Raw genomic sequence first — 15,270 nt, 5'->3', positions numbered from 1 at the left:
CTGTTAAATGTGTAAACTGTGATAGACCAAATAAGTAAGTATGGAATAGTCTCATTCTCTCACCCATGTGTCCTTAACACTTGAGAGTCACAGTATGGAAGAGAAGATCTAAGGCAGGACATTTACAAGGTGAAGAACTTTGTCATTCCAGATAGCTTAGAGAGCCATCAAGACCTGATTGGTTATGCCAAAAGAACTCAGCAGCTAATGTGGCACAAGTCCATGCTTTCATCAAGTTATTAAATGAAAAATATAAGTAACTGTTTTACCATTAGAGGATGATACAGGTTGAGCACCCCTAATTCTAAAATCCAAAATCTGAAATGCTCCACAATCTGAAACCTTTTGAGCGCTGACATGATGCATAAGTTGAATATTCCACACCTGACCTCTTGATAAGGTTTGGTTCTGTGTCCCCACCCAAATCTCATCTTAATTGTAATCCCCACATGTAGAGGAAGGTACCTGTAATCCCCATGTTTTGAGGGAGGGAGGTGATTGGATCATGGGAGCAGTTTCCCCCATGCTGTTCTCATGATAGTGAGTTCTCACAAGATCTAATGATTTTATAAGGGGTTTTTCCCCCTTTGCTTCCTGTCTCTCCTGCCACCTTGTGAAGGTGCCTGCTTCCGCATCTGCCATGATTGTAAGTGTCCTGAGGTCTCCCCATGTTGTGGGAATCAGGAGACCAGAGAGACCAGATGGGTGGAACAGGAGTATTTTATTTAGGTGACCACTGGCCCAGCAGATTAATATCCAGAGGCTGAGCTACAAACAAAGACAGGGCTTGACTTTTATTCTTGCAGCTGAAGGCGGGTGGCTAGCCAGTGGTGTGAAACTTGTGGAATGGGGAAACTGAGCTTACAGAAGCAGAACAAAGGCAGTTAATCAAACCGTGACAGGTTTTGCAACTTAGGCATGTCTTGTGACCTTTGCCATCCTGCACAAATGGGAAAATAGGAACTTACAAAATCCTTGCAAACTTGCAGAAATAGTTACAAAAGTAGTTATAAGAGCATAGCATGGGGAGAGAATTTCACGGGGAGACTGATAAGAACTTGCTTTTCTTGTCCCTGCTCTTGGAATCCATTTCTTCCGGGCCCCTGCCTGGCATTGCGGATAATGTAATCATAGCTCCAGCTGGACTTTGGAGTGAGTCAGCCTGGTCAGAGAATGACTTGTTTTCCCTTTACTTGTTTTTCTTATATTTCCTGCTTCACCCAGACATGCAGAACTGTGAGCCAATTAAACCTCTTTCCTTTATAAATTACCCAGTCTTGGGTATGTCTTTATTGCAGTGTGCAAACAGACCAGTACACCTCGTGTGATGGGTCACAGTGAAAACGCAGTCAAAACTTTGTTTTATGCACAAAATCATTTAAAATATTGTATAGGCTGGGTGTGGTGGCTCACTTCTGTAATCCCAGCACTTTGGGAGGCCGAGATGGGCGGATCATCTGAAGTCAGGAGTTCCAGCCTGGCCAGCATGGTGAAACCCCATCTCTACTAAAAATACAAAAATTAGCCGGGCATGGTGGCATGTGCCTGTAATCTCAGCTACTTGGGAGGCTGAGGCAGGAGATTCACTTGAACTCAGGAGGTAAAGGTTGCAGTGAGCCGAGATCGTGCCACGGCACTTCAGCCTCAGTGACAGCGATCCCTCAAAAAAAAAAAAAAAAAAATATATATATTAATATATATAGTTAATAGAGAGAGAGAGAAGAGAGAGAGAGAGAGTATAAAATTACTTTCAGGCAATGTGTATAAAGTGTATGTGAAACATAAATGAATTTCACATTTAGACTTGGGTCCCATCCTCAAGATTTCTTATTGTGTATATGAAAATAATATAAAATCCAAAAAAAATTGAAACCCAAAATACTTCTTATTTCAAGCATGTGATAAGAGATACTCAGCCTATTGTAATGAGTTCTTATTATGGAAAATAGCAAATAAAGAGAAAATACAAGCACATATCCCACATGAACTAACTATTGCACAACCAAATAGATAATGGAAAATGTTATTTTATAAATGTCTTATATTAGTAGATGAAAGAAAATGATAGAAATAAAACATCACCATTTTGAAACTCCCATTGAATTAATGGACCTAGGCGCTGAGGGTCAACAGGTGCTAACGTCTCAAAAAGAAAAACAATTAGCAATTATAAGCCTCTCATAAAACAACACATCAACACCTATCAGCTGGCAAAAAAGGATTAGACCTGAGTCTGATTAACTGATTATCCAGACCTGACTCTGGATCTAGCTGCTGGATTGTAGAAAATATGGAGGACAAAAGAACTTGTTGAATTACACCAGGAGAATGCGCTTATATGGGTTAAATGGCCTGGGTTAGATCAGTAACAGTCAGCCATTTGCACTATACATTTTAGAATAAACAAAGTCTCTTAAGGAAACACTATCTAAATGCAACAGTTTTATGCTGTCTTTGGAAATTTGGCTATATTGACACCACTTCCAAATGAAAATGTGTACTATAATTGCAGCATATATTCCAACTTTAGATAGGTTTATTTGTATGTGAATTTAAATCAATGTCTTGGTATTTCCAATGTCAATATTTATACCAGTACCAATACCCATGATTATTTCCAATACCGTTGGAATTTCCAATACCAATAATTATTTCAAATTCATTGTGCCTTAAATTATAGTTTGATATGGTTTGGCTGTGTCTTCACCCAAAATTGTATCTTGAATTGTAATCCCCAGAATCCCCACAATCCCCACGAGTCAAGGGAGGGACTCAGTGGGAAGTGATTGGATCATGGGGGTGGTTTCTCCCATGCTATTCTCATGATAGTGAGTGAGTTCTCATGAAATCTGATGATTTTATAAGCATCTGGCATCTCCCCTGCTCGCACTCATTCTCTCTCCTGCCTCCCTGGGAAGAGGTACATTCTGCCATGATTCGAAGTTTCCTGAGGCTTCCCCAGTCATAGGGAACTGTGAGTCAATTAAACTTCTTTTCTTTATAAATCACCCAGTCTCGGTATTTTCTTATAGCAATGTAAGAACAGAATGATACATTGTTTAAATGATTTATTTGGAAGGATAAATTATATTTGAAATACAAATGTTCGCCATACATTTCTGATTTTATCTAGAACATCAGAAATTCCCACCGTTTTCCCCTCCATGTCTTACTTAGGCCCAGCACTGCCTTTAGGAAGGAAATAGCTTTAACATAAAATAACCTCAACATAATTGAATATGGCCAGGTAGACATCTTCTTGCTTAACTATTTCTTTTTTTTCTTCACATGGCAGGAAGAACAATCATGGGGTGGCCTGATGAAAAAAGCATGGATGAATTGGATTTGAACTATTCAATAGATGCAGTGAGAGTCATCTTTACTGATACCTTCTCCTACCATTTGAAGTTTTCTTGGGGACATAGAATTCCCATGATGAAAGAGCACAGAGACCATTCAGGTAACTTTTGTAGAAGAAAAAAATTTTTTTTTGCTATTGTATCAGTAGCCACAAAGGGACCATACCTGATAGCAGAGGTGAAACTACCCAAACGTATACAACCACAACATATACCTTTAATTTCTGAACATAAAGGAGATTCATATTTATTAAATGAAGCTTATGTGCTTAAGTACATTGTTTTATTAAGAAATTATATTTACTATTATTTGTAAGTTGCTCCTAAAAAAAAACCTGAACAAAATGATGTTGCTCATTGACTCCCAAACATTTTCTTAAAGTTTAGTGTTTTCTTGACATAAGCAACAGAAGATCTGAGCTCAAGGAAAGCAATCCTGACTAATTGAAAGAATTATAAAATATAATGAAAAATCATTGAGAATTGGTCTTAAAAATATTCGTAAAGTAATTCTGCTATATTCCATTTGGGTGTGCTCTGCAAATCTCAGCTGAGAAGACTTACCATCCACTATATTATCATGGACTTTGCATTTTGAAACATTTGAAATTTTGTTTTTTTCTGTAGCCAAGATTGTATCATTCCATAATAATGGATGTGTTCTTCTTCTAAAGCTCACTGTCAAGCAATGAATGAAAAAATGAGGTGTGAAGGTTCAGAGTTCTGGGAGAAAGGCTTTGTAGCTTTTCAAGCTGCCATTAATGCTGCTATCATAGAAGTGAGTATAAAGTTAAAGGAATCTAACTGCATTACATTTGAATTTTGCTGGATGGTGATTTAATGGATTATCTTATTCTATCATTTATTTACTTCATTAATGAGGCACAATATACAGAACGACTTCCATATTAAAACTATTGTGCTAAGTACTGGAGATCAGAAAATAAGTAAAACACAGGCACTTTTCTCCAGGGATACTGGTACTGGGGGAGATTGAAACATGGATATATAGTCATAATAAGAGTTTAGATTCTATCATAGAATTTTTTATTTTTAACTTTTTTTTTCTTAGAGACAAAGTTTTACTCTGTTGCCCAGGCTGGAGTGCAGTGGCTATTCACAGACATGGTTATAGCTCACTGCCACCTCAAACTTCTGGGCTCAAGTGATCCTCCTACCTCAACCTCCCAAGTAGCTGGGATTACAGCCACATGCCACCATGCCTGGTTCTACCATGGAATTTAAAATGGTGTACGAGGCAAACTATAAAGCAGGATATACTCTGATAAGAAACATCAGGGCAAATTTACTAATTGAAGTGACACTCCAGCTAATCTTCAAATAGAGTAGTGTTTTGTCCAGTGAGGATGATGTTGTTCTAAGGAGTCATGACAAAACCTAAAGTGTTTCAGGAACCGCAGGGGGCCAGATCATGAAGGGCATATGTACATAAAACATATAAATGTAGAATGTACATGATTCCTTATAATTTAGAGAAAAAGCCCAAGGTTGGAATTAGATTGATGATAACAATTTGTTCATTGATATCTTTCTTTAGATCGCAACAAATCATTCAGTGATGGAACAGCTGATGTCAGTTACTGGTATACATATGAAGATATTACCTTTTGTTGCCCAAGGAGGAGTTGCAACTGATTTTTTCATTTTCTTCTGCATTATTTCTTTTTCTACATTTATATACTATGTATCAGTCAATGTTACGCAAGAAAGACAATACATTATGTCATTGATGACAATGATGGGACTCCGAGAGTCAGCATTCTGGTAAATCGTATGACTCCAATCCATTATGCAGCACAAACAGAACAATTTAGCTGGTTGACTCCTTAGACCAGGGGTCTCCAAGCTCCAGGCCACAGACTGCTACTGGTCTGTGGCCAGTTAGGTACCAGGCCACATAGGAGGAGGTGAGTGGCAGGCAAGTGAGCAAAGCTTCATCTATATTTACAGCCACTCCCTATTACTCGCATTACCACCTGAACTCCACCTCCTGTCAGAATAGCAGTGTTATTACAGTCTCATAGAAACTCAAACCCTATTGTGAACTGTGCATGCAGGAGATCTAGGGCTCCTTATGAGTATCCAATGCCTGATGATCTGTCAGTGTCTCCCAACTAGATGGGACCATCTAGTTGCAGGAAAACAAGCTCAGGGTTCCCACTGATTCTACATTATAGTGAGTTGTATAATCATTTCATTATATATTACAATGTAATAATAATAGAAATTAAGTGCAGAATAAATGTAATCCACATGCATCATCCCAACACCATCCCCCGACTCCTGTTTGTGGAAAAACTGTCTTCCATGAAACTGGTCCCTGGTGCCAAAAAGGTTGGGGACTGCTGCCTTAGATCTCTAAAGTATCATACATACACTTGCTGCTTTCATAAAGTAGTAGGTTATAAATGAGTGGAGCAGATGACCCTACAGACTTGGTGACTTGAAACTTTCCACAATTATTTGACTTAAAGAAAGCCTCATCCTGTAGAAGTTTGCCAATACTCAGGATGCTAGATGATTACTTGGTCACTAGTTACCATATATGGGTGAACCCAAATACACAAATGCTTGAGGTTTCCAATGTTCAGTAAAATACATGTTTCAGATACCTTACGTTAGGAATGGTGATTGATTTTTTGACCCAGTGTTGGATGAGTCATCACTTTTATGACACTGAAAAAAAAGAAAACCTTTTATGTTCTTTAAACATTGAGAAACTTCAGTTGAGGCCATAGAGCACTGTGGTACGCCTGGGAGGCGAGAAGCCACGGATTGTCTCCATCTCAGCATTCAGTAGCTACCATCTTGGAAAATTACTTAAACTCTTTAAACCTCAGTTTTCTCTTCTGTAAAACGTGGATAATTATATGTACCCCTCACTGGTCCTTATAATTAAAAGAAAGAAATGTATCTAAAATATTTTACATGGTGCTTAAGAATAAACACTCGATATTAGGTGTCAGTTGATGGAGATATGGGGAGATTTATGGCCAGAGAGGACAGTAGAGGCAAGTTAGGAAATAAGGGTTGAATTGTCAACTAATGGCAAGATCTTTTCAAGAGTTTAGCCAAGTGATGCATTAGAGACAGGTGCGGTAAAAGCCTGAGTTTCTGGAGTCAGAAAGAAATGGCTTGAATCTTGAATTTGCCGTTTGCACACTGTGATATTACCTCAGTGTTAAATAAGATGTGTAGAATGTATATAAGGGTTCTGGGTATATGATACATAGGCTTTCAAAGAATATTAGACATTACTGAGTAGAAAAAAAAAGTTTATGTGATTTTCTACACAAGTGTTCAATACACCAGGTGAAGAAGTGGAGAAGACGAATTACTTCTTCGGTTTAGGATGAAAGTTTTTCTCTGATGTCCTTTTCTGTATCAAAACTGAGTAACTCAATACTAAAAAATTTGGTCTAGATAGATAGATAGATAGATAGATAGATAGATAGATAGATAGATAGATAGATATTTCTTTTTCTCTTTTCTTTCTTTTTTTTTTTTTTTTTTTTTTTTTTTTTTTTTTTTTGAGACAGAGTCTTGCTCTGTCACCCAGGCTGGAGTGCAATAGCGAGATCTTGGCTCACTGCAACCTCCGCCTCCTGGGTTCAAGTGATTCTTCTGCCTCAACCTCCCGAGTAATTGCAACTACAGGCAACTGCCACCATGCCTGGCTAATCTTTGTACTTTTAGTAGAGACAGAGTTTCACTATGTTGGCCAGGCTGGTCTCAAACTCCTGACCTCAAGTGATCCACCTGCCTCGGCCTCCTAAAGTGCTGGGATTACAGGCATGAGCTGCCACCCCAGCCTGTTTTTTAAAAAATGATATACAAAGAATTAGAGAAAAATAACCAAGATGATTTTTAAAATAATAATCCAGTGAGAAAGGATTAAAAATCAGGGCAGTTTTTTTCCTCTCGTAAGAAAAGCCTGAGGCATTTTACTTGTACAGCATTTAAGTGGAACTAAGGAGAGTTTGTAGAATATAGATGAACAATTTCAGATGAATAAAAGTGTACTGTGCAAAGGGAGTTATTACAATTAGCCATTAAAAATAAGTCATCCGAAAACATAATGGCATTTTCTACTTTAAATAAAATCAACTGTTCATTGTGGACACATTATAAGCCACTTGCCATATTAAACCCATAAGATAAATAATTTCATTTATTTTTCCTGTTTTCCACCAGAGAAAACTGAAGTTTGAAGAGATTAAATAACTACCTCTCAGGATTGTATAGTTATAATGTAGCAGGAGGAACTGGAACTAACTCAGATCTGTGATTAGAAAGCTTTTTCTCTTTCTCCTTTAAAGAACTTTCTTCCTGTTTACCTAGCATTGATAGCAAGGGAAAAGATATCTTCATATTAGTCTACATGTCTGTATCTATCTATGTCCTGTGGGTATGTATAAATGTGTATCTATATCTAATTATCTATACTGGGGATTGGTAATCTATCAGCTGTTTTTGCACAATTTGCAAATTACGAATTTCTTTTACGTTTTTAAATTATACTTTAAGTTCTGGGATACATGTGCGGAATGTGCAGGTTTGTTATATAGGTATACATGTTCCATGGTGGTTTGCTGCAACCATCAACCTGTCATCTAGGTTTTAAGCCCCACATGCATTAGGTATTTCTCCTAATGCTATCCCTCCTCTTGCTCCCTACCCCCAACAGGCCCCAGTGTGTGATGTTCCCCTCCCTGTGCCCATATGTTCTCGTTGATCAACTCTCACTTATGAGTGAGAACATGCGGTGTTTGGTTTTCTGTTCCTGTGTTAGTTTGCTGAAAATGATGGTTTCCAGCTTCGTCCACGTCTCTGCAAATGACGTGAACTAATTCTTTTTCATGGCTGCATATATTCCATGGTGTATATGTACCACATTTTTTAAATCCAGTCTAACATTGATGGGCATTTGGGTTGGTTCCAAGTCTTTGCCATTGTGAATGGTGCTGCAATAAACATACGGGTGCATGTGTCTTCATAGTAGAATGATTTATGATCCTTAGGGTATATACCCAGTAATGGGATTGCTGGGTCAAATGGTATTTCTAGTTCTAGATCCTTGAGGAATTGCCACACTGTCTTCCACAATGGCTGAACTAATTTACACTGCCACCAACAGTATAAAAGCATTCCTATTTCTCCACATCCTCTCTAGCATCTGTCATTTCTTGACTTTTTAATGATCACCATTGTAACTGGTGTGAGATGGTATCTCATTGTGGTTTTGATTTGTATTTCTCTAAAGACCAGTGATGATGAGCTTTTTTCATATGCTTGTTGGCTGCATAAATGTCTTCTTTTGAGAAGTGTCTGTTCATATCCTTTGCCCACTTTTTGATGGGTTGTTAGTTTTTTCTTGTAAATTTGTTTAAGTTCCTTGTAGATTCTGATAGTAGACCTTTGTCAGATGGGTAGATTGCAAAAATTTTCTCCCATTCCGTAGGTTGCCTCTTCACTCTGATGATAGTTTCTTTTGCTGTGCAGATGCTCTTTAGTTTCATTAGATCCCATTTGTCAATTTCGGCTTTTGTTGACATTGCTTTTGGCATTTTAGTCATGAAGTCTTTGCCTATGGCTATATCCTGAATGGTATTGTCTGGGTTTTCTTCTAGGGTTTTTAAAGGTTTTAGATCTTATGTTTAAGTCTTTAATCCATCTTGAGTTCATTTTTGTATAAGGTGTAAGGAAGGGGTCCAGTTTCTGTTTTCTGCATATGGCTAGCTAGTTTTCCCAACATCGTTTATTAAATAGGGAATTCTTTCCCGACTTATTGTTTTTGTCAGGTTTGTCAAAGATCAGATGGCTGTAGATGTGCAGTGTTATTTCTGAGGCCTCTGTCTGTTCCATTTGTCTATGTATCTGTTTTGGTACCCGTACCATGCTGTTTTAGTTACTGTGGCCTTGTAGTATAGTTTGAAGTCAGGTAGCATGATGCCTCCAGCTTTGTTCTTTTTGCCTAGGATTGTCTTGGCTATGTGGACTCTTATTTGGTTTCATATGAAATTTAAAGTAGTTTCTTCTAATTCTGTGAAGAAAGTCAATGGTAGCTTGATGGGAATAGCACTGAATCTATAAATTACTTTGGGCAGTATGGCCATTTTCACGATATTGATTCTTCCTATCCATGAGCATGGAATGTTTTCCATTTGTTTGTGTCCTCTCTTATTTCCTTGAGCAGTGGTTTGTAGTTCTCCTTGAAGAGGTCCTTCATATCCCTTGTAAGTTGTATTCCTAGGTATTTTATTCTCTTTGTAGCAATTGTGAATGGGAGTTCACTCATGATTTGGCTCTGTCTGTTATTGGTGTATAAGAATGCTTGTGATTTTTGCACATTGATTTTGTATCCTGAGACTTTGCTGAAGTTGCTTACCAGCTTAANTTGAATACCTTTTATTTCTTTCTTTTGCCTGATTGTGCTGGCCAGAACTTCCAATACTATGCTGAATAGGAGTGGTAAGAGAGGGCTTCCTTCTCTTGTGCCGGTTTTCAAAGAGAATGCTTCCAGCTTTTGCCCATTCAGTATAATATTGGCTATGGGTCTGTCATAAATGGCTCTTATTATTTTGAGATATGTTGCATAATTACCTAGTTTATTGAGTGTTTTTAGCATGAAGGGATGTTGACTTTTGTTGAAGGTAATTTCTCTACCTTCTGAGATAATCATGTGGTTTTTGTGACTGGTTCTGTTTATATGATGGATTACATTTATTGATTTGTGTATGTTGAACCATCCCAGGGATGAAGCCAAGTTGATCATGGTGGATAAGCTTTTTGATGTGCTGCTGGATTCAGTTTGCCAGTATTTCATTGAGGATTTTTGCATCGATGTTCATCGGGGATATTGGCCTGAAATTTTCTTTTTTTATTGTGTCTCTGCCAGGTTTTGGTATCAGGATGATACTGGTCTCATAAAATGAGTTAGGAAGGAGTCCCTCGTTTTCTATTGTTTGAAATAGTTTCAGAATGAATGGTACCAGCTCCCCTTTGTACTTCTGGTAGAATTCAGCTGTGAATCTGTCTGGTCCTGGGCTTTGTTTTGGTTGGTAGGCTATTAATTACTGCCTCAGTTTCAGAACTTGTTATTGGTCGATTCAGGGATTCGATTTCTTCCTTGTTTAGTATTGGGAGGTTGTAGGTGTCCAGGAATTTATCCATTTCTTCTAGATTTTCTAGTTTATTTGCATAGAGGTGTTTATAGTATTCTCTGATCATAGTTTGTATTTCTGTGAGATCCGTGGTGATATCCCCTTTATCATTTTTTGTTGTGTCTATTTCATTTTTCTCTCTTTTCTTCTTTATTAGTCTGGCTAGAAGTCTGTCTATTTTGATAATCTTTTAAAAAAACCCAGCTCCTGGATTCATTGATTTTTTTTTTTGAAGGTTTTTTCATGTCTCTATCTCCTTCAGTTCTGCTCTGATCTTAGTTATTTCTTGTCTCCTGCTAGCTTTTGAATTTGTTTGCTCTTGCTTCTCCAGTTCTTTTAATTGTAATGTTAGGGTGTCAATTTTAGATCTTTCCCACTTTCTCCTGTGGGCATTTAGTGCCATTAATTTTCCTCTAAACCCTGCTTTAGCTGTGTCCCAGAGATTCTGGTATGTTGTGTCTTTGTTCTCGTTGATTTAAAAAATTTATTTATTTCTGCCTTAATTTTGTTATTTACCCAGTAGTCATTCAGGAGCAGGTTGTTCAGTTTCCATGTAGTTGTGCAGTTTTGAGTGAATTTCTTAATCCTGAGTTCCAATTTGATTGCACTGTGGTCTGAGAAACTGTTTGTTATGATTTCTATTCTTTTGCATTTGCTGAGGAGTGTTTTACTTCCAGTTATGTGGTTGATTTTAGAATAAATGCTAGTGGTGCTGAGAAGAATGTATATTCTGTTGATTTGGGGTGGAGAGTTCTATAGATGTCTATTAGGTCTACTTGGTCCAGAGCTGAGTCCAAGTCCTGAATATCCTTGTTAATTTTCTGTCACATTAATCTGTCTAATATTGACAGTGGGGTGTTAAAGTCTCCCACTATTATTGTGTCAGAGTCTAAGTGTCTTTGTAGGTCACTGAGAACTTGCTTTATGAATCTGGGTGCTCCTGTATTGGGTGCCTATATATTTAGGATAGTTATCTCTTCTTGTTGCATTGATCCCTTTACCATTATGTAATGGCCTTCTTTGTGTTTCCTGATCTTTGTTTGTTTAAAGTCTGTTTTATCAGAGGCTAAGATTCTAACCTCTGCTTTTTTTTCTTTTTTCTTTTTTTTCTTTCCATTTACTTGGTATGTATTCCTCCATTCCTGTATTTTGAGCCTATTTGTATCTTTGCACCTGAGATGGGTCTCTTGAATACAGCACACGAATGGGTCTTGACTCTTTACCCAATTTGGCAAATTGGATACTGGCATCTGTGTCTTTTAATTGGGGCATTTATCCCATTTACATTTAAGGTTAATATTGTTATGTGTGAATTTGATCCCGTCATCATGATGCTAGCTGGTTATTTTGCACATTAGTTGATGCAGTTTCTTCACAGCATCGTTGGTCTTTTTATTTTGGCATGTTTTTGCAGTAGCTGGTATTGATTTTTTCTTTCTATATTTAGTGCTTCCTTCAGGAGCTCTTGTGAGGCATGCCTGGTGGTGACAAAATCCCTTAGCATTTGCTTGTCTGTAAAGGATTTTATTTCTCCTTCACTTATGAAGCTTAGTTTGGCTAGATGTCTTTTACATTTTTAAATGCTTGGGAAAAAATTCAATGAACAATAGTATTTTGTGGCATGTGAAAATATACATGAAATTCAAATTTTGTTGTCCATAAATACATTTTATTGAAACACAGCCATATATCACTAACATATTGTTTATGACTGTGTTTGTGCTACAATGGCAACAGAAACTGTACAGCCTGCAAAGCTGAAAATATTCACAATGTGGCTATTTAGAAAAAAGTGCTGAACCCTGCTTCATTATCTATATTTTTTGTCTATATTGTTTATATAATAACTTTACTGAAAAAACTTGTCCAGAGCTGAGAAATCATCATAGATGTCTTCCCAGGAAAGCTCTCTCTGGAAACTTCTCCCAGTGGCATCCGTTGTATCACCCAACTTTACTTAATTTGCAATTACCTATCTATTTTGCCTCTCTACTTGTTTATTGCCTACCTTCTCTTATATTACATGATCTTGAGGGTAGGAGATAAGTTAGCTATTGCATTTTCTTTACCCTTGATAAATGGTGAGCTTCACAAGTCATTTGCTGAATAAATGAATCAATGAAGTGATGAAGTAACAACATTCTAACTGACTGCTTTGTTTCTCTGCTAGGCTTTCCTGGGGTTTGATGTATGCTGGCTTCATCCTTATCATGGCCACTTTAATGGCTCTTATTGTAAAATCTGCACAAATTGTTGTCCTGACTGGTTTTGTGATGGTCTTCACCCTCTTTCTCCTCTATGGCCTGTCTTTGGTGAGTTGGTGAATTTCATCTCAGTCTTTTTTTCTCTTTCTCTCTCTCTGCTGCCAATCATTTATCACTAATTCTGGTCTCACCTCTTTTGTTCTCTTTATAGTATTTGCATGAGACAGTGTCTAGGGGTGGAAAACTGATAAAATATACTTTTATAATATAAAATTCCTTTTTTGTGCTACTAATGGTTCTCACAGAATTATATACCAGCTGAAGTTTTTCTCTTTTTTCAGATAACTTTAGCTTTCCTGATGAGTGTCTTGATAAAGAAACCTTTCCTTACGGCCTTGGTTGTTTTTCTCCTTACCGTCTTTTGGGGGATCCTGGGATTCACAGCACTGTATACACATCTTCCTGCATTTTTGGAATGGACTTTGTGTCTTCTTAGCCCCTTTGCCTTCACTGTTGGGATGGCCCAGGTAAGAGTTAAGGTAATGATTTCACTTTTTACAAACCATTCTACGCAGATTTCCTCTTAATAATTCACGCAACATGCTCTGAGCATTCCATTCTATAACTTTTGTAAAAATAAACATTTATGAGATAGGAGTGACTTTAATTTTTCTCTTAGTGTAATTAGTTTCCCCATAAGTCACTAAATATAGGATCATACTCTTATTATTGAGGTGTTTCAGCTTCTTCTAATGGATTATCCCAAAGAACATTTGTCCCATTCAATGCTCAGGAAACATGGCCCTTAATGTTATCAAAAGCATTTAAAAACCAGGAATTTGGAATAAATACATCTTTATTTTTTAATTGCTAACTTCTACATGAAACTGAACCTTGTCTCAGAAAAGTTAATTTTAGTTATGATATCATAACTATAAAATGCTCAATGAAAAGTTATGCCAGATATAAACTCATTGTCTCCTACGGCAGTCTAGTTAAGACATTATTCTTCTGTCTTCTGCCCAGCTACTGAAATATTTTACTACTTCATGTTTTTACTCTGAAATGGGCTTCCTTGTTGAGAATTCCCTCCTTTTTTCTCATTCTAAGTTCAATAAAATCCTATTGCAGCACTGTTTGTAATAAGATTGAAAACAATGTAAATGTCCATTGGTAGATTAATGGTTAAATAAATTAAGGTCCATCCATACAATGGAAAATGTGCATCCATCAAAAAGAATTTTTAAAGACTGATGCTGTGACTTACACCTGTAAATCATAGCACTTTGGGAGGCTAAGACAGCTGGATCACTTGTGGCAGGAGTTTGAGACCACCGTGGGCAACATGGTGAAACCCCATCTCTACAAAAAAAAAAAAAAAAAAAAATTAGCCAGTCATGGTGAGAGTGCATCTGTAGTCCTAGCTACTCTGGAGGTTGATGTGGGAGAACCACCTGGGTCCAGGAGGTTGAGCCTGCTGTGAGCTGAAATAGCACCACTGCACTCCAGACAGGGTAACAGAGTGCGACTGTCTCAAAAAACAAATGAACAAACAAAAAAGAACTTAAAACACTTCTTGTACTGACATGGAGAGTTCTGTAAACTATATTAGGTCCTGCTCAAATATCACCTTTCCTGAGTTTGTACTTCCTCCTAGAAGATGTGTCTGGGGCTGCCTGTGGATCTGGATCTGGATCTGGATCTGGATCTGGATCTGGATCTGGATCTGGATCTGGATCTGGATAGTGCCTGCTCAGTACTAACTTCCATTCATTTCCCAAATTGACATCACTTCATTGCTATTAAAATTATCTTCTATAATAGTAGACAGAGCTCTGTAGAGACAAGATTAATTTTATTTATCTTTGCAAACCCAGTTGTAGCAGAAATAAGACAATAATAATTCTTAATGCCATATTAATTCTTTTAAAATTCTCTGTATCTTTTTTTTCAGCTTATACATTTGGACTATGATGTGAATTCTAATGCCCATTTGGATTCTTCACACAATCCATACCTAATAATAGCTACTCTTTTCATGTTGGTTTTTGACACCCTTCTGTATTTGGCATTGACATTATATTTTGACAAAATTTTGCCCAGTAAGTACTAATGTGGCTGTAACTTAACACAATTTCAGTAATTACATGTCTTCAAAATAACTCTACATTGTACTAAATAAAAATTAGCAAGCAGTTTTTCAAAATTTCCACAACAAGCCTAATGATATTCTGTAGTTTGTTTTATAGAATCACTTTCTAAGACTTGGGTCTGCTATAACACTCCAGGGTGTTTCTTTTTAAAAAGAGACACTTGTGAGAGATTATGGATAATTATACTATTAGTGTTTGTATCAGAACTAAATGAAGAATGCTGGTGCTTGATACTTGATCTTAGAAATCTTTAAGTACTTTTTCTATTTAACTCACTTGATAGACAACAGCAGGTTGTTAGTAAAAATATTATAATTGCATAATCGATATACAATCTTTCCTTTCTTTGTTACTTTTTTTTTTTTTTTTT

The 15,270-nt window shown here is 37.0% G+C and overlaps 1 protein-coding gene across 2 annotated transcripts in view; it reads left to right on the top strand.

Annotated features, from left to right (window-relative positions):
• ABCA9 (ATP binding cassette subfamily A member 9) overlaps positions 1–15,270 on the top strand; it is an 81,437-nt gene that overhangs the window by 13,659 nt on the left and 52,508 nt on the right. For both annotated transcript variants that reach the window (XM_017863684.1, XM_017863678.1), the window contains 6 exons: positions 3,296–3,460; positions 4,034–4,137; positions 4,918–5,144; positions 12,714–12,855; positions 13,089–13,274; positions 14,702–14,849. In XM_017863684.1, coding sequence (XP_017719173.1) covers positions 3,296–3,460; positions 4,034–4,137; positions 4,918–5,144; positions 12,714–12,855; positions 13,089–13,274; positions 14,702–14,849 — 972 coding nt within the window. The remainder of the gene's footprint in view (positions 1–3,295; positions 3,461–4,033; positions 4,138–4,917; positions 5,145–12,713; positions 12,856–13,088; positions 13,275–14,701; positions 14,850–15,270) is intronic.

Source organism: Rhinopithecus bieti, unplaced genomic scaffold, assembly GCF_001698545.2.
Source record: "Rhinopithecus bieti isolate Rb0 unplaced genomic scaffold, ASM169854v2 scaffold_2349, whole genome shotgun sequence".
NCBI classification, from domain to species: Eukaryota; Metazoa; Chordata; class Mammalia; order Primates; family Cercopithecidae; genus Rhinopithecus; species Rhinopithecus bieti.
The sequence above is the reverse complement of the archived record's forward strand: the minus strand, read 5'-3'. Positions and strand labels throughout refer to the sequence as shown.